The sequence below is a fragment of the Amblyraja radiata genome, chromosome 2 (genome assembly GCF_010909765.2).
Source record: "Amblyraja radiata isolate CabotCenter1 chromosome 2, sAmbRad1.1.pri, whole genome shotgun sequence".
Classification (NCBI taxonomy): domain Eukaryota; kingdom Metazoa; phylum Chordata; class Chondrichthyes; order Rajiformes; family Rajidae; genus Amblyraja; species Amblyraja radiata.
In genome coordinates, this window is record NC_045957.1 from 136,399,425 (window position 1) to 136,420,745 (window position 21,321).

At 40.6% G+C, this 21,321-nt stretch overlaps 1 protein-coding gene across 3 annotated transcripts in view; it reads left to right on the forward strand.

Annotated features, from left to right (window-relative positions):
- mylk4 (myosin light chain kinase family member 4) overlaps positions 1-21,089 on the forward strand; it is a 51,447-nt gene extending 30,358 nt beyond the window's left edge. The window contains exons 9-13 of one of the 3 annotated variants that reach the window (XM_033016290.1): positions 76-146; positions 2,189-2,317; positions 3,044-3,196; positions 16,188-16,320; positions 20,566-21,089. In XM_033016290.1, coding sequence (XP_032872181.1) covers positions 76-146; positions 2,189-2,317; positions 3,044-3,196; positions 16,188-16,320; positions 20,566-20,646 — 567 coding nt within the window. In that variant the 3' untranslated portion in view covers positions 20,647-21,089. The remainder of the gene's footprint in view (positions 1-75; positions 147-2,188; positions 2,318-3,043; positions 3,197-16,187; positions 16,321-20,565) is intronic. The other 2 variants (XM_033016298.1, XM_033016307.1) reach the window with 2 other exon arrangements.
- Positions 21,090-21,321: the final 232 nt, after the last annotated feature.

Genomic DNA, 21,321 nt, shown 5'->3' on the forward strand with positions numbered 1-21,321 from the left:
TGTGTGCAGTGGAAGGACTATCTTAAATAGCACAAATCTCTTTTATCTCATTCTTGATTTTTTTTTCATTTTCAGCCTGAGAACATTTTGTGCGTTAACAGGGAAGCCAATCAAGTTAAGATAATCGACTTTGGCTTGGCAAGAAGGTACAGCCCATTTATTTTTTTAGAATTTATAAACAAAATATTATTAGCTACAATTTTCATAAAGGCATTATTTCATCAGTGGTGAAGGCCATGATATAATATAATTAAGGTACAGGAGCCTGCAAACTGTAACGTCCAGGTTCAGTCAAGTCAAGTTTATTCGTCACATACACATACGAGATGTGCAGTGAAATGAAAAGTGGCAATGCTCGCGGACTTTGTGCAAAAAGACAAACAAACAAACAACCAAATAAACTACAAACAAAATGGAACAGAATCACATATTCTTTTACACATTAAATATTGTGGGCAGAAGGAAAAAGGGAAAAAAACGGCAATTTAAAAAGAAAGCAGTAGAGTGGTTCAGTAAAGTTAGTCCCTGGTGAGATAGGAGTTTACTGTCCTAATGGAATCTGGGAAGAAACCCCCTCTCAACCTCTCCGTTCTCACAGCATGGCAACGGAGGCGTTTGCCTGACCGTAGCAGCTGGAACAGTCCGTTGCAGGGGTGGAAGGGGTCTCCCATGATCTTATTGGCTCTGGAGTTGCACCTCCTGATGTATAGTTCCTGCAGAGGGATGAGTGTAGTTCCCATAGTGCGTTCGTCCGAACGCACTACTCTCTGCAGAGCCTTCTTGTCCTGGGCAGAGCAGTTCCCAAACCAGATTGTAATATTTCCAGACAAGATGCTTTCCACAGCCGCTGCGTAGAAGCACAGGAGGATCCTCGGAGACACTCTGAATTTCCTCAATTGCCTGAGGTGGTAAAAGCGCTGCCTTGCCTTACTCACGAGTGCTGCGGCGTGTGATGTCCATGTCATATCCTCAGCGATGTGGACTCCCAGATATTTAAAGCAGCTCACCCTATCCACAGTATCCCCATTTATCCTCAATGGTGTGTACGTCCTCGGATAGGAACAGCTTCTTCAGTCTGAAGAAGGATCTCGGCCCGAAACGTCACCCATTCCTTCTCTCCAGAGATGCTGCCTCTCCCGCTATTCCAGCATTTTTTGTCTATCCACAGCTTTTTCTCAACAGCCATCAGCATATTAAACACTACAACCTCCAATAGGCTCTGAACTACATAGACTTCGGGGCATTGGTTTTGTCTTTTTGCACTTTTATTGTTTGTCTGTTTTTTATGTATACATATATGTGTACAAACATTACATATGTTACAAACTTGTATGTCTTCGGAGTGTGGGATGATATCAGAGCACCCATAGAAAACCCATGCAGGTCACAGGGAGAACATACAACCTCCATACTGACAGCTCCCGTAGTCAGGTTCGAACCTGAGTATCTGGCACTGTAAGGCAGCAATTCTACTGCTGCGCCAGCATGACACCCTCAGGACATTGTTGAGCTAAGGAGAAACAGGGTGGCTGATCAATCAATTACTTTATCGTATCGAGGCAAAATCAGTGGAGACACAAAGGCATTGAAATAGAGTCAAGTCAGATTTGAAACAGAACGGATGAAAAGGAAGTATTGAGAGAAAATAAGAATAGTAAGAAAGAGATTTAAATGTAAAAATATCTCCAGCATTAATTTACTGTTTTATGGATTGAGATTCCTTATCTGATACTTCTTCATTTCAGGGCAGGGGAGGTTTATTGTCATTTTAGGAACATTATTTTCTTGGTAATTAATCTACAATTAACCATAGAACTCAGGCAAGTTGTGGAAAATGTGCAGAGAAGCGGTTCAAATATCAAGGTCTCACTTCTTAAGAATAAATGGCAAAACAGTTTGTACATTAATAGGGGTAGCAATTGCCTCACATCTCTGCTATTAGTTAAAAGTGATGAGATGAACCCATCTCATATCTGCTATTGATATGAGTGATTCATCTCATCACTTTTAACTGTGTTTCATTTACCATTTTTGCTCAAATACTGTAATAATGTTCTTTTGTCCATCTGTTCCCACACTAATATTGTGAAAGATGTGAATAAATAACAAAGTAAATCTTTCCTATCTGAATGGATAGAGATGATAAAAGTGATCTAACTCATGACGATTTGTTGATTTGTTGTATCAGATACAAACCGAGAGAAAAACTAAAGATAAATTTTGGAACTCCAGAGTTTCTTGCACCCGAAGTTGTGAATTATGATTTTGTATCATTTCCTACGGATATGTGGAGCCTTGGAGTAATTGCCTACATGTTGTAAGTATGACTACAAGAAAAACACAATTTTCGGGGGGTGAGATAAGGAACTGAAATATTTATGAATCACACATACTTTCTTGGTTTTTTACTTCATCCAGGAAGATGTATTTTTTCCAAAATCCACTTTTGAACAGTTGATCTCAAGAATGTTGAAAAGATAGAAGGAGCAAAGCTCCAAAGAATCTTGGAGATTCACCTGTATGGGCATTAAAATGTGTGGGGCGTGTATAGAAAATAATTAAAATGGTAAATGGATATTGGGTTGCAGAGGGAATTATATACAGCAAGGTAAAATTCGAATTAATCCAAATCTGAATGGTTTTGGGTAACACACCATAGGTCTGAAGATTCATTTTGCTCAAGATTCCATCATCTGCAGCTCCTTGTTTCTCCCTGTTACCCCATGGAAAGTATGTGTTGACCTTGGATGGACTGCAGTGTAGATTCACACATTACAAGAGTTGAACCTAGAGATTGCACTCTAGTGCACATGACAATAAACCTATTTGAACCAGAATTTTATGTTATGAGATTAATGAATAGTTACATTTTTATTTTCTCTTGTTATCTTTGCCTTCCTTTCTTGGTATAAATTGTCACAACAGAACATGTATGCATTTTTTTTAAATGAACCTGAAACATTTGATTCTGTTGGCACTACCAGCATTGTCTCACCAGTTATTGATAAATGTTTACTGCATGTTTCTCCGTCTTCATTGAAAGGCTGAGTGGACTTTCTCCATTCCTCGGGGACGATGATAATGAAACCCTGAATAACATTCTTGCCTGTAAGTGGGACTTGGATGATGCTGAATTTGAAAACATCTCTGAAGATGCCAAAGAATTCATATCAAAACTCCTTATCAAAGAAAAGGGGTATGTTTACCTTAATCTGATATTATTTTACAGTACTGACTGCAGGTGGGTTATGGTAATGGGAGTCTGCCAAATATTTAAATGGAATGTTTTTTTCAACGGGACACTAAGTAACTAGAAAATTGATAAACGCTTGTAGATGATTAATTAAAACATTTAAGTCAACCATTGCAGTAATCTCTAATGTGAGGACCAAATAATACAGATGTACTTGAAAAATTAAGCTTAGAAAAAGATTTAGATAAAGATTGGTGCAAAGAAAACCTATACACAATCAATAGTCATTGAGTCTTAGTCATAATATCATACAGAGTGGAAACAAGCCCTTCGGCCCAACTTGCCCAACATGTCCCAGCTACACTAGTCCCATCTTCTTGTGTTTGGACCATATCACTCCAAACCTGTCCTATCCATGTTCCTGTCTAACTGTTTCTTAAATGTTGAGACACTCCCTCCCTCAACTACCTCCTCTGGCAGCTCATTCCATAACAGCCATCACCCATTGTGTGAAAAAGTTACCCCTCAGATTCCTATTAAATCTTTTACCCTTGATCTTCAACCCATGTCCTCTGGTCCTCGATTCACCCACACTAGGCAAGAGACTCTGTGCATCTACCCAATCTATTCCGCTCCTGATTTTATACAACTCTATAAGATCACCCCTCATCCTCCTGCACTCCAAGGAGTCTCAGCCTACTCAACCACTCCCTATACCTCAGACCCTCGAGTCCTGGCAACATCCTCGTAAATCTTTTCTGTACGCTTCCCAACTCCTTTCCAGTCCTCAAATAGTTAAGGGCAAACAGGCAATGGGCAAGTGGTAAAAGGAGTATCTTGAAGATTTCTATTATGTAAAAATAATCATAGGTAAATCATCTCAAAAGAAATGGCCCCATAATCAGGGATTGAAGTGTTTGCTGGATTTATTAGGAGACAAAGTGAAGTTTTTATTGTTTGATTACATAGGAGTGAGGCTCTTTGCACAGATAATATAATTGTAGAGGTGGAGTATGCTGTAAAAGTAATGTCTCAAAGTCGATTTAAAGTATAATTAACAAACTAATATGTGCGTCTTCCAGATCAGCGGGGAAATTGAAAAAAATACTTTGAAATTGAGTCAAAAGTAAATAACAGACCAATCAGCTCACTATACAAAGAAATAGATTCACAAAGGACAATATAAAGATATATCCCAGTGATATAGAACAAAAACCAGGATGGTTCTAGGTTAGCTTTAGATAAATACATCAACTGTCCGTGATAATAGATCATGCAACACAACATTTGCAAAATTCAGATGCTTTTTAGAGTTTACAGCTGACATTTTGGTTCCAAAATTACAGCTGAAGTATAGTTGTACATTAGCAGGGCAAGATGGCACCAGGCATGCAACTGGTAGCCGTGTTAACATGTGCACAGCCAGGCAATCCTCACTCTAATGTTCAGCGTAAGCAGAACAAGACATCAATGGGGATGTTTGATGAACCAGCAATATCATTGTTGAACAGTCCATCTCATGTCTTTTCTAAATGAAGCATGAAAAAAGATGTTTAAGAGCATGAAGGACCAATAATAAGTAAAAGGAATTATTGAGACCATTATGTCTACCTCCTCTTTCTCCTTTCACTATTGCTCATCCTCTCCCCCCCACCCCCTCCCCCCATTTCAATCTCTCACTATTTCGCCCCACCTTTCTCCCATTTCCTGTAAAGAGATAAGAATAATAAGTAAGGGTTCATAAATAAAGATGCATGTGGAAGAAGCAAGAAAGACAACTGCAATATTTATGGAATGAAAACAGCTAGAATGGCGTTCAAGTTCCACAATACAGTTAAATACGTGAAGGAAGCAGTGAGGAAGAAGTCAAAACTCTGGACAAACTCTGCCAAGAATGTCTTGTCATGGCAGGGCGTGATCAAAGCTGCCAGGGATAGTACGCAATTAACAATAATGGACTGAATTCCTTTTGCCACCTCATTGCTGCTGAGCTACCAGAAGGAAATATAATTGGAGATGATCACTGCCATTTCATTTGATTAGTAGTAAATATTTCTTAGCTGAAGCCTCATTTGGTTAAAAATGTGTTACTGTTCCAATGTAAGTTCGGTTTCTGGATTAATTTGTACTTGAAGGACTAAAGCATGGTATTTCATTAAATCTAAAAATCGGAAGAATTGTACCTAACATTCTGGCAGGACTTTATGCATATTTCACCTTTAACAACTCCAGGGATGTTGGATTTGGACAAATCCTGTAGCTCTGTTATACCATCAATATCTACTGTGTATCAACTGCTGTCACCTTACTTTTATTTTCCTTTAGCTGGAGGATAAGTGCAAATGAGGCCCTTAAACACCCCTGGTTGTCAGACCAAAACCTACACTACAAGTCTTGTTTATCAGTGTTATGAAAGCAGTATAGCTCTACATTGGCTTGTCGTGTTGCTCATGCCCTCGTTCCTTAAAGGTCATACTGGCCTACACGAGCTATAAAAATGTATGCAAATACAGAAATACTCTAATTTAATTTCTGTATTTCATGAATATGGGCCGGAATGCATATGAACATTTATTTAATATTGTTTTATTAACATAAAACAAGTGAAGTCACTTTTGATGCATTAGCCCTCTCAGTCCTGTATCGACTGCATGTTGCCCTTGCATGAGTGATAGCTACCAATGTCATTCTTGACACCCATAAATATAATAGTAGAAGCAGTCTAATATTACCGTCAAGGACCATTAGTTGCTTGATACCCGCATGCTGCTCAACGTGTTATAACTGATACATTATTGCTGCTGTTTCCATTTTTCAACAGGGCAGGTTTTACTGCATCATATTACAGGTCATCCACATGTTTACAAAATTACAATCGTCGTGTTTGACCTTTAACATGAAAAGTTCCCATTCTGTAGAGAACGCTTGTTGTCCTAGGTTGAAGAACTGTTTTCATTCTATCTGTAAAACATTTTAACTGTAGATGCAGAAATTTATTTTTCAATTCTAATTTACACTATTAAATAAAGTTATTTCTGTGTGAACATACTTTAAATTATGGTAAGAATTGGGATTCCCTCTTTTTGCAATCAATCTCAGTGATTGAAAGATGGCATAGAGGCTCATTTATATTGTGGTTTCTCCATTACGGTAATGGTATTGAAAAAGATTATGTGTGGGCCCCAGGTACTACTTAAGTTGATGATTGGTCAGTCTGTATCCCTCAGCAGTCTATGATTTGTTTTATGGAGTGCATGTTTCGAATGTTAATTCCGAAACTACATTAATCCTAAATTAACAAGATTATTTTCTTTAGTTGATTGATTGATTGATACTTTATTATCAAACAGTGAAATTATTTGTTTTGCAAACCTAAGTATACAAAGAGTCGGCACGTATAGGGTGCCGCCAAATATACAGTGTTCAATGTCGTCACCAATGTCGTCTTTGTTCTCGGCCCCACCCCCCACCCTATATCCCCCTTTGTTCTCAGCCCTCCCCCCCCCCCCCCCCCCCCACACCAACTCTCTCTTCATTTTCGACGGCCCCGCTACACCGGGTCCCTCTTCGTTTTTGCCGGTGTGTCCAACGGGTGTCAAGGGTTGTGGGGAGAAGGCAGGGAAATGGGATTAGGAGGCGGAGATCAGCCATGATTGAATGGTGGAGTAGACTCGATGGGCTGAATGGCCTAATTCTACTCCTATAACTTGTGAGCTTGTCCTCGTCTGGCATAAACGGCGGGTCCGTACGACCTCTAGCTCCCACTGTAAGCCCGCCAGTTGTGAATCTGAACTGATATTTGCAAAGCACAGTAATTTCTATTCCACGAATGAATGCCTACTCCATTTTCAATCTAGATTTCCTCCCACTCCTTTTCCCCGGAGGCGAATGCCATTGGAATTTACCACATTTATTAGTTAGTTTGTTTAACATTAGCCATGACACTAGGTGGGATATCTCGCCTGTATCTTGTTAGAGAACCATCTGGAATCTTGTCGTCCCCATCAGTTCAAAACCGTGCAGCGCAATTTGTGACAACAGTGGACTGACCTGACATCGTCAAAGGGCGCATTACAGCTAATGGTTATAATGCTGTATTCTGTTTGATGATAGCTTTTAGAACCACAGGCAAAGGCAGGAACAGGGGAAACCGAGGCTCCACTTGAATCAGGGAGGAGGGGATTTTTATCTGTCCATTAGGGGCCTAGCATCCAATTTCAGACCCACTTCCTGAAATTGCTCTGACCTTGAATGTTATTAGTCATTCAGAAGAACAATGTCAACTCATAGCCTAATTTGTGTTGTTGAAGAAGATAGACACAAAAAGCTGAAGTAACTCAGCGGGACAGACAACATCCCTGGAGAGAAGGAATGGGTGACGTTTCGGAAGAGTTATTTCTCAGTTTCCATCAAAAGGATATGTTTTAAGTATGTACTTGCCCCATTTGGGACTCCAATGATCAGGGGAAGACCAAAGTTCCACAGCCATTCTGAAGATCAATGCAAGTCCCCATTCATCTCTCTTCCATTTGTCTTCACTCATGTACCAGATGTATCTAAGACCCACTGTCGGCAAGGTAGAAACCCCAAATTCAAATCCAATTTGCTGTGAAATGCGTATGTGTTCTTCAAAACACACCACTGCTGCATCAGTTGCTCCATTGAGCAATGCTGGATGTGCTTTGGTCCTTTCTGTTCCCATGCTAGGATGATCTTCTGTGAGTTTATGTCGGTGACTCATCTTCAACCATTTTCACAATTGCACTCTCTTTGTGGGCAAATAGTTGAAACCCATTTCGAACGTTCATAAATTCACTATAAGAGGACATGAATTACATTCAAGTGTATTACTACTGAGATTGGAATTCAAGGTTGGCGTACACACATCAAATGTGTATCAGCCACTTAGAAGTCATGACTACACCAAAAAATGACAGAAGCATAGAGGTGCTCTATATGTCTTCATTTTAACATAATAACCATATAACCATATAACAATTACAGCACGGAAACAGGCCATCTCGGCCCTACAAGTCCGTGCCGAACAACTTTTTACCCTTAGTCCCACCTGCCTGCACTCATACCATAACCCTCCATTCCCTTCTCATCCATATGCCTATCCAATTTATTTTTAAATGATACCAACGAACCTGCCTCCACCACTTCCACTGGAAGCTCATTCCACACCGCTACCACTCTCTGAGTAAAGAAGTTCCCCCTCATGTTACCCCTAAACTTCTGTCCCTTAATTCTGGTCATGTCCTCTTGTTTGAATCTTCCCTATTCTCAAAGGGAAAAGCTGGTCCACATCAACTCTGTCTATCCCTCTCATCATTTTAAAGACCTCTATCAAGTCCCCCCTTAACCTTCTGCGCTCCAGAGAATAAAGACCTAACTTATTCAACTTTTGTATGTAAAACATATTGGGCGCAGTAGTTAATATGAGGATTTGAAAAGAAAACCAGAAATTATTTTGCAAATTAAATTCTGTCCATTATTCAGAAATATATGAAATTGACTGAGGGTGCTTCAAATCCTACTTTATCAGCAGATTCAATATTTTATCAGGTATAATCTGCAATAAGATACAAATTACTAATATGCCAATGCTGGAACTACTGCCAAATCCTCTGCTTACCACATGGATGGTGCATTTAACTGTAAATTTGCAAAATAATATATGTTATTCAACTCACAGAATTGCATCTATTTCACTACTCAATGCGATCATTGCTGATATTTAATCTTCCTGACACTTTCCTCCTCTATCTGTTGATTCCATTAACATCAAGGGGTCCATTAATGACAAGGGGTCACAGCTTAAGGATAAAGGGGAAATCCTTTAGGACCGAGATGAGAAAAACTTTTTTCACACAGAGAGTGGTGAATCTCTGGAATTCTCTGCCACAGAATGTAGTTGAGGCCAGTTCATTGGCTATATTTAAGAGGGAGTTAGATGTGGCCCTTGTGGCTAAAGGGATCAGGGGGTATGGAGAGAAGGCAGGTACGGGATACTGAGTTGGATGATCAGCCATGATCATATTGAATGGCGGTGCAGGCATAGAAGGGCCAAATGGCCTACTCCTGCACCTATTTTCTATGTTTCTATCCCAAAATCTATTGATTGGTAATGTTGGTGGCCCAGAATTTCCCACCTGTAAGATTTCCCTTAAGTTTCCTTGGGATTTCTGACCCTTCCTCGGACCTTGAGGAGTCCAAGGATAAATAGGAGGAGGTGTCCGAGAGCTGGCATCTGGCCTCAGTGCGGTGAAGAAGGGTCTCGACCCGAAACACCACCCATTCTTTATCTCTGGAGATGCTGCCTGTCCCGCTGAGTTACTCCAGCATTTTGTGTCTGCCTTCCTCTGGCCTGTCGATCCTGCTCATTTGTGAATATTGGGATGGCTGCCAATGGAATGGCAGCAGTGGGTTTCCTGAGGTTGCACTCTCACTTAGTCAGACCAAGATTTATGAGATCCACCTGCTGCCTGAATTCTAACATGGAGGATCTGACATTTGTTCAATTCCGGGAAGAAAACAGGGGAAGGATTATCAGATAGTAACCTGGAAGTGCAGGTTTTCTGGAATCCACAGAAACTAACTGAGGATATCACAAACCTTTTCAAAAGGTTCCCTTCCTGGTAGGTAACCAGATTTGTTGACTAACAGAAAAATAGCCATGGGGATTATAGACCTGTTACTCTAACATCTGTTGTGGATATGTTATTGGATTCCATAATTAGAGATATAGTGACTGAGCACTCAGGGAAATTTGAGCTGATGAGAGGGAGTAAACATGGACTTTAAAGGTTAGCCATGTCTTAATGACATAACTGAATGTTTGAGAAAATAACTAAAGCAATAAGTAAACACACCAACTACACATGGGTGAAGTCTCTGTGACTTTCATTAAGGATTAACATTAATTTTTTGTTTAAGTTTATGGAATTAAAAATAATTGACCCGATAAGCAGAATAATTTTAGCTGAGAGAAAGTTAAGATAATTCCATTTACAGTGAAGTGATTAGTGGTGTCACAAAAGCAGGAGAACTGGAGTCTCAGACCAGCAGACTGATGTGAAAGTGATAATGATTGGTGTGTCAATTTTAAATCTCATAAATGACGCAACTGATTATTTATTTTAGTAGTTATAATATTGGGAACTGGAGGTCCATGAAGATTTAAGGCCCCATATGTGCCTTTCCATAAAATATTATGGTTCATAAATCCAAAAATTATAAAAGATAGTTAGCCTTTAATAATTAGAGGACTACAATAGAACGTGAGTGATTGAGGAGTGGGGTGGGAGGGGTGATGTAAACTTTTAACCGACTCTGTACTATATTAACACAATGGAGAGGTATTGGTGTTGGTTTTGCGTTGTTACGTGTACCGAGATACAATAAAAAGCTTTGCATGATATTGGCAAATTATACCATAAATGAGTGAAAGCAAACAGATTGCAGCAGATAAAGTTACAGCGACAGAGAAAGTGTAGATAAAACAACGTGCAGGTTCAGCAACAAAAAATAGGTAGATCGGGAATTCATCCTTCGTTGGGAAGCTATTCCTTAATCTGGAAGCATGTGCTTTTGAGCTGGTGTATCTTCTGCCTGGATATATTGGCCTGGAAGGAATACAGCGCAAAGTTATCAGAATGTTCCGCGGGCCCCATGGGTTAGACTATGACGAAACTACATAGTCTGGGCTTGAAATATTAACGTTCTGGGAAAAATCTGATTGATGTTTTTAGGATTCTGTAAAGAACGATAAGAGTAAATAGAGCAACACATTTTCAATTGATGGTATTTCAGTTGGAATGAAGACAAACAGACTAAAGACACAAAGCTCATTGAAAGTAGCTACATTAGTAGTTAGTGGTAAATAATTTATATGGTATGCTTGCCCTCATTTGTCAGGGCATTGAGTATAAGAGTCTGGAAGGGGTCATGATGCAGCTTTATAAAATGTTGGTTTGGTCGCATTTGGAGTATTGCGTACAGTTCATCGCCCCCTTACAGGAAGGATGGAGTGACTTTGGAGAAGGTGCAGAAGATGACACCTGGATTAGAAGATATAAGGAGAGGTTAGACAAATTTAGATTGTTTTCTCTGGATATCAGGGGCTGAGGGAAGACCTGATAGAAATTTATAAAATTATGAGAATCAAAATCTTTTTCTGAGGGTGGAAATGTTAAATGCTAGAGGACATGAGTTTGTGGTGAGAGGGGGAGAGTTTAAAAAAGATACGAGGGGTGTGTTCTTTTAGAGACGGTGGTGGGTGACTGGAACATGCTGTCAGGGGTCCTGGCAGAGGTAAATATGATAGTGGGTTTTAAGAGACTTTCAGATAGGCACATGAATATCCAGGATTTGGAGGAATATGGATATAAGCAGGTAGAGAGAATTAGATTAATACAGCATCAAGTTCAGCATGGACATCGTGTACCCACGGGACTATTTCTGTGCCATGCAATTCTATGTTCAGTAAACAAACACTTAAATGTAGAATGGAGAGGAGTAGCTTGAAACCCTACCCTTCAAAATCAGATAATTCTAGCCCTATTAATCACCATAAATACTATTAGGTTATTGCTGGCAGGTGTGTTAAGAAATAGGAAATCAAAAGGTTTGGATACAGATCTGCCATGTTCTCAGTTAATAGGGGAATGGATTCAACAAGCATTAGCTCCTATGTTCCAATAATCCTATTTCACATCAACATTGGTTTATTGAATAAGAAATAAAGTATTGACGGGCTACAATTGAAATACTCAATCGCCTGTTGCAATGTCACAGCCATAGAGTTATACAGCTTACAAACAAGCCCTTTGGCCCAACTTCCCCACACCGACCAACATATCCCATCCACACTAGTCTCACCTGTCTGTGTCTGGTGCACATCCTTCCAAACCTGTCCTAACCTATCTAACTTTCTTAAACATTGCGATAGTCCCTGCTTCAGCTACCTCCTCTGGAAGCTTGTTCCATACACCCACCACCCTTTGTGTGAAAAAGGTACCCCTCAGATTCCTATTAATTCTAGTTATATCAACAAACAACATAATAGCGCAGGGTGAGGGTGGGGATTAAACTGATCTTAAGATGTTCATTATTTGTGTCTGAATTAAATTTGTCCATAAAACCCCCAGTCTCACGATAAACCTAATAAAATATAACTTCATTTCTAGTTCACCTCGCGTTGTTGAAGCCTCCGACAAACGACAGACAGAAAAAATTGCTGTAAAAATAACATTGATTAACAGTCATGGAACAAGTTTGATACATTTTTCATTTCAGAATCTTGACTGCAGCACTTTATGAAGTAAAGGCTGAAAATCTTTAAGCACAGTTTAGAATTCTGAAAATGACAGTGGTCGGACGTGTTAAATGTCCTTATATGTTCTGCTATTTTTTCATCTGCTATTTCTTTTTCTTATCCTCTCAGCAGCTGTATTTTATCTGGAGGATTTTCAAAAAATTTGCATTTGTTATTTCTGAACAGAGAAGCACAATACAATAATTGCCCCTTACAATAAATTTTAAAGAGTACCCTCTAAACTCTGCATATGGAAGTTTGGGGACAGAAGTAGGTTTCGTTTGGTGGGTGATTATAACATATTTTTTGCTATGATATATATGCTGGCATCCACTTAGTTTGAATATTCTATCTTTTAGAGTCATGGAGTTATACAGCATGGAAACAGGTCATAGATACATAGATACATAGAAAATAGGTGTAGGAGTAGGCCATTCGGCCCTTCGAGCCTGCACCGCCATTCAATATAATCATGGCTGATCATCCAACTCAGTATCCCGTACCTGCCTTCTCTCCATACCCCCTGATCCCTTTAGCTACAAAGGCCACATCTAACTCCCTCTTAAATATAGCCAATGAACTGGCCTCAACTACCCTCTGTGGCAGAGAGTTCCAGAGATTCACCACTCTCTGTGTGAATTTTTTTTTCTCATCTCGGTCTTAAAGGATTTCCCCCTTATCCTTAAGCTGTGACCCCTTGTCCTGGACTTCCCCAACATCGGGAACAATCTTCCTGCATCTAGCCTGTCCAACTCCTTAAGAATTTTGTAAGTTTCTATAAGATCCCCCCTCAATCTCCTAAATTCTAGCGAGTACAAGCCGAGTCTATCCAGTCTTTCTTCATATGAAAGTCCTGACATCCCAGGAATCAGTCTGGTGAACCTTCTCTGCACTCCCTCTATGACAATAATGTCCGTCCTCAGATTTGGAGACCAAAACTGTACGCAATACTCCAGGTGTGGTCTCACCAAGACCCTGTACAACTGCAGTAGAACCTCCCTGCTCCTATCGCTCCTTCGGATCAGGCCTCCCTGCTGACCAAGAAGCCCTGTCTGAGCTAGACCCATTTATCCCCATATGGCCCATATCCTAAACGGAATCAAGGGATATGGGGAGAAAGCAGGAACGGGGTACTGATTTTGGATGATCAGCCATGATCATGTTGAATGCCGGTGCTGGATCAAAGGGCCGAATGGCCTGCTCCTGCACCTATTTTCTATGCTTCTATGTTTCTGTGTACAAACGTCTCCTATCCATGCACATGTCCAAGTGTCTTTTAAATGCTGTTATATTACCTGCCTCAACCACCCCTGCTAACAGCTCGTTCCATGTAGCCACCATTCTTTCAGTGAAAAAGGTGGGCCTCGAGTTCCTATTAAATGTTTCCCCTCTCACCTCAAACCTATATCCTCTGGTTCGTGATTCCCCTACGTTGGCCAAAAAACTCTATCTATTCCCCTCATGATCTTATGCACCTCTATAGGGCCACACCCTCAGCCGCAACCTTCCCCTATAGCTGAGGCCCTTGAGTCCTGGCAACATCTTTGTAATTGAAGATAGACACAAAAAGCTGGAGAGAAGGAATGGGTGATGTTTCGGGTCGAGACCCTTCTTATTCTCTGCACTCTTTTCAGCCTAAAGATATTGAATAATTCTTGTTTTTTCTTTCTTTCTCTCCTACACTCTTCTTTGAGATATTACTCTCAAGTGAATTTTGACTGTCTTTCTTTCTTGCAATTTCCCAATTTTTCGTTTATTTTTGAACCATTCTCAGGCTACTTATTCAGACATATTAGCACTGGGCACACATTTCTGAGGTGTGTGGGAATTGATACTTGGAAAATCTCAGCTGAAACATTGACAAACTGACACAAGAGCAGCTTAAAGTTTTAGATGTTGCAGAGGCCTTCCACTTACTTCAGCCACATATCAGCAGGTGTCAGTTTTTCCACGAAATGTGTGATTTTCCATAAAGTTAGGAACATTTTTGTGAAAGACTTTTGCAGTTATATGAGCTTGATTTGTGAATGTCCAGATTTGTCATTGTTCTTTTAAAACTGGAAAATACATTAGTAAAGCAAGTTTGAAAGGACAGTGAGAACAGAACCTTCATGAAGGGAATGGACAAAAGCTCGTAACCCTTGCTTTGCCTCTCTCTACATCCTTTCCCCTTCCCATTTCTCTGACCAGTCTTACTGTTTCCGACTACATTTCATCTCTCTTTGCTTTGTTGTTACCTTCTACCAACTAACAATGATCTATTCTACATGTTCCTTGATCTGCATTCCCTTTGTCCTGTTTCACACCTTATATCTCCTTACCTATACACTTCTTTATCTATGTACCGCCCACTCCCCTGACATCAGTCTGAAGAAGGGTCTCGACCCGAAACGTCACCCATTCCTTCTCTCCAGTGATGCTGCCTGTCCCGCTGAGTTACTCCAGCTTTTTGTGTCTATCATTGTTAAGGGGGAGATGGCAGCAGAATGGGGCTTACAAGTTGTTTCTTCAAAGGGCTGGTTGAAGAGCTGCAAATTTCTGCAATGCTCATCAAAACACTCATTATATCACAATTGGATTTCACTACTGAATCTCCTTGAATTGGAAAAGTATTGCAACATTTTTGTTTTCATATCAACTAAAATTTTCCTTGGAACTATTTCTTGTTCTATTCCTGTTGTGCTGAAAGAAAGAAAGAAAGAATGTCATTGTTCTATCTGGGACACATGAACTTACTCAACTGCTGCAATTCCACTGGAAGTGCAACTGAAACCAGAATTATTTATATTTATTTTAAGGGCCTGTCCCACGGGCATGCGGCCTGCATGCGGCAAGCGCGACCTAAAGGGCCGGTCCCACCAGCATGCGCCTGCATGCGGCAAGCGCGACCTAACGTGGTCGCTTGAGCCGTACGGCATGCGGCAAGCGCGACCAAACCAGAAGCGGGAGCCGCGCGGAGGTCGAGTGAGCGACACGGCGTCGAGGCAACTGCGGGCCGGCAAGCCTCGCGCGATGTCGGGACCAGCTCCGCACAACTCCATACGGCTCCGGCGATCGAAGTAGGACTGGCCCCGTTTGGCCGTACGGCTCAAGCGACCACGTTAGGTCGCGCTTGCCGCATGCAGGCGCATGCTGGTGGGACCGGCCCTTTAGGTCGGGCTTGCTGCATGCAGGCCGCATGCTCGTGGGACAGGCCCTTAACTATCATTTTAGTTTAGGTAGAAAGGTGAGAAGGATTCTAGGAAAACTGCAAATATGAAAACAATGACAGACTAATAGTGACATTTCAGTTTGCTTATCCTACCCAAACAATTCTGATGCCTTGTGGATCGCAATAGTCATAGAATTTGCTGAGGCGTTTGGTTTGAAATGTGAATTTAAAATAGCATTTGCTTCTGTACATTCATTTAATTGACTTTCTGGCCATTGCTGTGTGTACTTTGAGCTGTGCATGTACTTGATGCTCTTGTGCTTAAATTCCATGCCCTGACTAAAAAAATACAAACTACAAAACAGGACTCTCAGTGAATTAATGCATGGTAGTATATTTTGTGCGTGTGATTGTTACTTTTAATTTTGCTGCAACTGAAATCTTGTAAATGCCACTAACAATCAGTAAAATGTCCACAGCTCCAATAAACTGAGAGATGACATTCCTTTTTCTTTCCCTTGCAGTGCAAGAATAAGTGCTGCCCAGTGTCTCAAACAACCCTGGCTAACTAACATTGCAGAGAAAGCTAAACAATGTAAGGTTCGTCTCAAGTCCCAGATCCTTCTACAGAAATACATGGTGCGACGGCTGTGGAAGGTACAACGACAGCTTGCAATAGAACTTAATGAATCATTTTCCAGTTTTAATGCTGCCCTTCTTTAAAATTAAAAATATGACCCCTGTATATGAGAAATTAAACTTCTAAAATATAAAATGAGCATTCAAGTGGGGATAAATTGATCTGGTGCTAATTAAATGTATGACATTGATTGCCATTTGGACCCATTCCTCAATATTGGTTCCATTAGAATATGAGCAATGGATGAAAACAAAACATAGAAAATAGGTGCAGGAATAGGCAATTCAGCCCTTTGAGCCAGCACCGCCATTCAATATGATCAAGGCTGATCATTCAAAATCAGTACCCTGTTCCTGCTTTCTACCCATATCCCTTGATTCCGTTAGCCCTGGGAGCGATATCTCACATGCATTAACAAAGGAAGCCAAGCTGAATCCCTCCCAATCTATTTCTTCATGGGTGCTGTTTCTCTTTTCTGTGCTGTGGAATTAATCTGGCATATTCTTCCAGAAATTGGATTACCATTTCAAAAAGGCTGAACAGTGTTGTATGCTGGAGACATTGGCGTCAAATTTCTCCGCTTCCCTCCAATCTGATGTAAAATTTCCACTGTACTTCCCGGGGAGCTCTGCCATTTTCCATTCTCATCTGTGGCCCAGGACCCTCACAAGATCAGACCAGCACTAGTGGTACAAGGACTTTCCACCACTTCCAGAGATCAGCATCCAGGAGATCCTGACTACCTTACTCTATAGAAGCAAGGTCTTAACTGCTGTCACAAAACAAGAGTCAAGAGTGTTTAATTTTCATGTACTGAAAATGGAACAATGAAATTCTTATTTATTGCAGCCTAACTGGGCCATTCACACAATAACCCACAGTCAATATATAATAATCAAAAATACAATAAATTAATATCTATAAACATAATAGTGCAAAAATTAAAGTCCATAGTGCAACTAACCACATAATCCATAGAAGGTCATAGTTGTTGATGTTAGTGTTGTACTGTATTCAAGAGTTTGATGGTTGCTGGGCAGAATCTGTTCTTGAACCTGGTGGTCATGGTTTTAGGTTCTTGTACCTTCCTCCCGATGATAGTCGCAAAATAAGGGCATGGTTTGGGTGGTGTGGGTCTTTGATGATATTGGCAGCCTTTGTAAAAAAAAAAGTGCCTTTTATAGATTCCTTTGATGGTGGAGAGGTCAGCACCCATGATGGGTGAGGCAGTGTCTACCACTTTCTGTAGTCTCCTTCATTCCTGCACGTTCCAGTTGCGGAACCAGGCGGTGAAGCAGCAGTCAGTATAGTCTCTACCATTCACCTGTAGGAGTTCGATATTCAAACATTCTATTCGTCAACATAACAAATCTTATCAATCGTCTACGAGAGTAGAGGAATTGATGCGCTCTCTTTGTGATTGTATCGATGTGCTGGCCCCAGGACAGTTCTTCAAACCAGAACTTGAAGCTGTTGACTCCCTCCACCATGAATGTTGATGAAGATGGACACAAAGTGCTGGAGTAACTCAGCGGGCCAGGCAGCATGTCTGCAGAAAAAGGATGGGTGATGTTTTGGGTCTGGACCCTCTTCAGTCTGGGGTGAAGCCCTGTTGATGAAGACAGATTCATGGATCTCTGATTTATCCCTCCTGAAGTCAACAATCCTTGGTCATGCTTATGCCCCTGTCCCACTTAGGAAACCTGAACGGAAACCTCTGGAGACTTTGCGCCCCACCCAAGGTTTCCATGCAGTTCCCGGAGGTTTTTGTCAGTCTCCCCACCTGCTTCCACAACCTGCAACCACCGGCAACCACCTGCAACCTCCGGGAACTGCACGGAAACCTTGGGTGGGGCACAAAGTCTCCAGAGGTTTCCGTTCAGGTTTCCTAAGTGGGACAGGGGCATAACGTTGAGAAGAAGATTTTAATTGAATTTACAGTCTCCCTCCTGTGCTCTTTGTTACCCGCTATTCATCCAACGAGGATGGTATCATCAGCGAGTTTAAAGATGGCATTGGACCATTGCCTGGCCACACAGGCATGAGACCAGAGAGTAGAGTAGGGGACTAAGCACACAGCCTTCAGCTGCTCCAGTACTGATGGTTATCGAAGAAGGCAATTCGTACAGATTGTGGTCTGCCGATGGAGAAGTCGAGCACCCAATTACATCAGGATGAGCAGAGATGGTGTTCTCTGAGTTCGATGAAACCTGGGACACCTAAGGATCACTAGCTCCTAACTTTAGCCAATAGACCAGGGTTTCCATTTTCATAATTCCAATCTCCATATTTGCATCCATTAAAAAAAAGTGTTTTCCCATGGATTTTTGTACCTAGCCAAATACAAACCTGGCTTTGAACTGGCCGACTTTTTAAAAGTAATCTTTATTAAAAAAAGTTATCTTAACAATTTTTTTCAAATAATTTAAAGGTACTGCTGATGTAAGTTGATTAAAGCAGCTGAAAATAAGTTTTAAATGTAAAACAAATGTGTATTAGATCACGATGCCAAACAATGACGCATGTGTAACTCGATTGTAAATGAATGGACTACTTTAAAAATTACTATTACGATTGTTAGTTTCTTTGGTAAATTAAAGTAAAAATTGCATTCTAAAACTTCCAAAGCATGTGAGTTATTATCATTGTAATTGACAGAATCTGCTCATTTTTGTGTTCTGTTCAAAGGCCTGCATATATAGGGAATACGGGGTATAGGGAACGAGTTACCAGAGATAGTTGAGGCAGATACTATAACTATATACTATCACAGTATTATTTTCATGGTACATCTCCTTTTACCTAAGATGCGTAACTTGGAATTCATAACTATTAGTAACGGGAAAGAATATTTGCACCTATGTTATGTAAACACAAAAGGCAGCATCTCTGGACAACATGGACAGGGGAATGAATGGAAATAATTGGTTACTCATCACACCCTGCTCTGTACATTTTACAAAGATAATACTTAGGGATTAATGGGATAACAGGGGAAGAAAGGCAAGAAGATTGGTCATAGGGAAAGAGAAGGTTGGAAGGAAATACACAAAGTGCTGGAATAACTGGAGTAACTGGCCAATTCTGGAGTATGGTGTACAATTTTACAGAGGAGATTTACTAGAATGTTGCCTGGGTTTCAGCACCTAAGTTACAGAGAAAGGTTGAACAAGATAGGTATTTATTCTTTGGAGTGCAGAAGGTTAAGGGGGGACTTGATAGAGGTCTTTAAAATTATGAGAGGGATAGACAGAGTTGACGTGGATAAGCTTGTCCCATTGAGAGTAGGGACGATTCAAACAAGAGGACATGATTTGAGAATTAAGGGACAGAAGTTTAGGGGTAGCATGAGGGGGAACTTCTTTACTCAGAGAGTGGTAGCTGTGTGGAATGAGCTTCCAGTGGAAGTGGTGGAGGCAGGTTCAATTTTATCATTTAAAAAATAAATTGGATAGGTATACGGACGGGAAAGGAATGGAGGGTTATGGTCTGAGTGCAGGTAGATGGGACTAGGTGAGAGTAAGTGTTCGGCGCAGACTAGAAGGGCCAAGATGGCCTGTTTCCATGCTGTAATTGTTATATGGTTATATGGTTATAACTCAGTGAGTCAGACAGCATCTCTGAAAAACATGGATAGGTGACATTGTGGGTCAGGACCCTTCTTCAGACTTCGGTGAATAAGGGTCCCGACCCAAAATGACACCTCTCCATGTGCTCCAGAGATGCTGCCTGATCCACAAAGTTATTCCAGCACTTTGTGCCCTTCTGTGTAATCCAGCATCTGCATTTCCTTAGTTCTACAAGAATATTTCCGGGTTACAACCCATCTCCACGGCTACTAACAAAATAGTGTAATCCAGAAATAATCACAAATGTTAACAGCTGATAGTAGATTGAATTGGTCATCTTTACTCCAAGCAGAACCCAAAAGTACTTTATTGCACAATAGTATGGTTTTTTTCGCTTATAATATCAATAAATAACAAGTAATGTGTGTGTTGGCGAATCCGTATTGTTTTAACATATAGTGAGCAACAGGTTTCTGTCAATGAAAAACACAAAATGCTGGAGTAACTCAATGGGTCGGGCAGCATCCCTGGAGACTGTAGACACTTCTGTCAAGTTTTTGCGACCATGTTGTATTTCTGGCATCCTCGTATCAGAAATGATGCATAACTTCTCTTCCAGTGTTTCTGTCAAATGCTTGATCTGACAAAGAATAGGCAGTACTCTCATTTTGTTTTGTTTTTATCTCTGTGTAGAAGAACTACCATGCAGTGACTGCTGCAAATCGATTGAAGAAACTGAGCGATTCTGGGGCTTTGGGCCCTGTGGATGTGTGAGCTGCATTGACTGAACCCGTTGCACCTTCCCTTTTCAGTCAGGACACTACTCATTGTGATTTGCCTCAACCTTGTTGAACCACCTTTACTTATCCTTCCAGTAAAACACAATATGGTTTAGGTTTAGAAAAATGTGTTTGGGTAAAAATGGTACAGACTCATAAAAATGTACGCCCATCATTTTGGTTTATTTATCCTTCCACCAAGAGTGTGGCAGTCTGATTTGATTGTAGTTAATTTAGTCAATCTCATTATTTATATTAATTTGCTGCCAGTAACTAGGCTTTTATTCATTAATGATGTGTATTTATCATTTTAAAGCATCCAAAAAGAAGCACAAGGGACAGTAAATGATCCCAACCAGCATGAGCTTTCACGCCCTTTGCACTGAAATGTCAGGCTGGTGAAACTGTGAATTAAATGAGTTAATTAAGGTTTCAAAATGTTTTTGTCTTAATCCTCTCCAGATCTGAAAAACTCTTAAGCAGATAGAATGTAAAATAAACTTTCAAAGGTCTAATTGGTTCTATTTTGGCCTCCAGCCTGCAGTTGAATGTAATAGTACTGGTTGACTGCCACCCTTTTGTGACATTTCCTTGGTTTCCACATCTACTGTTTTACAGCCAAAACCATGTACTGGATATTTTGCAGGTGCCCAGCTCTCAACCTCGTTAC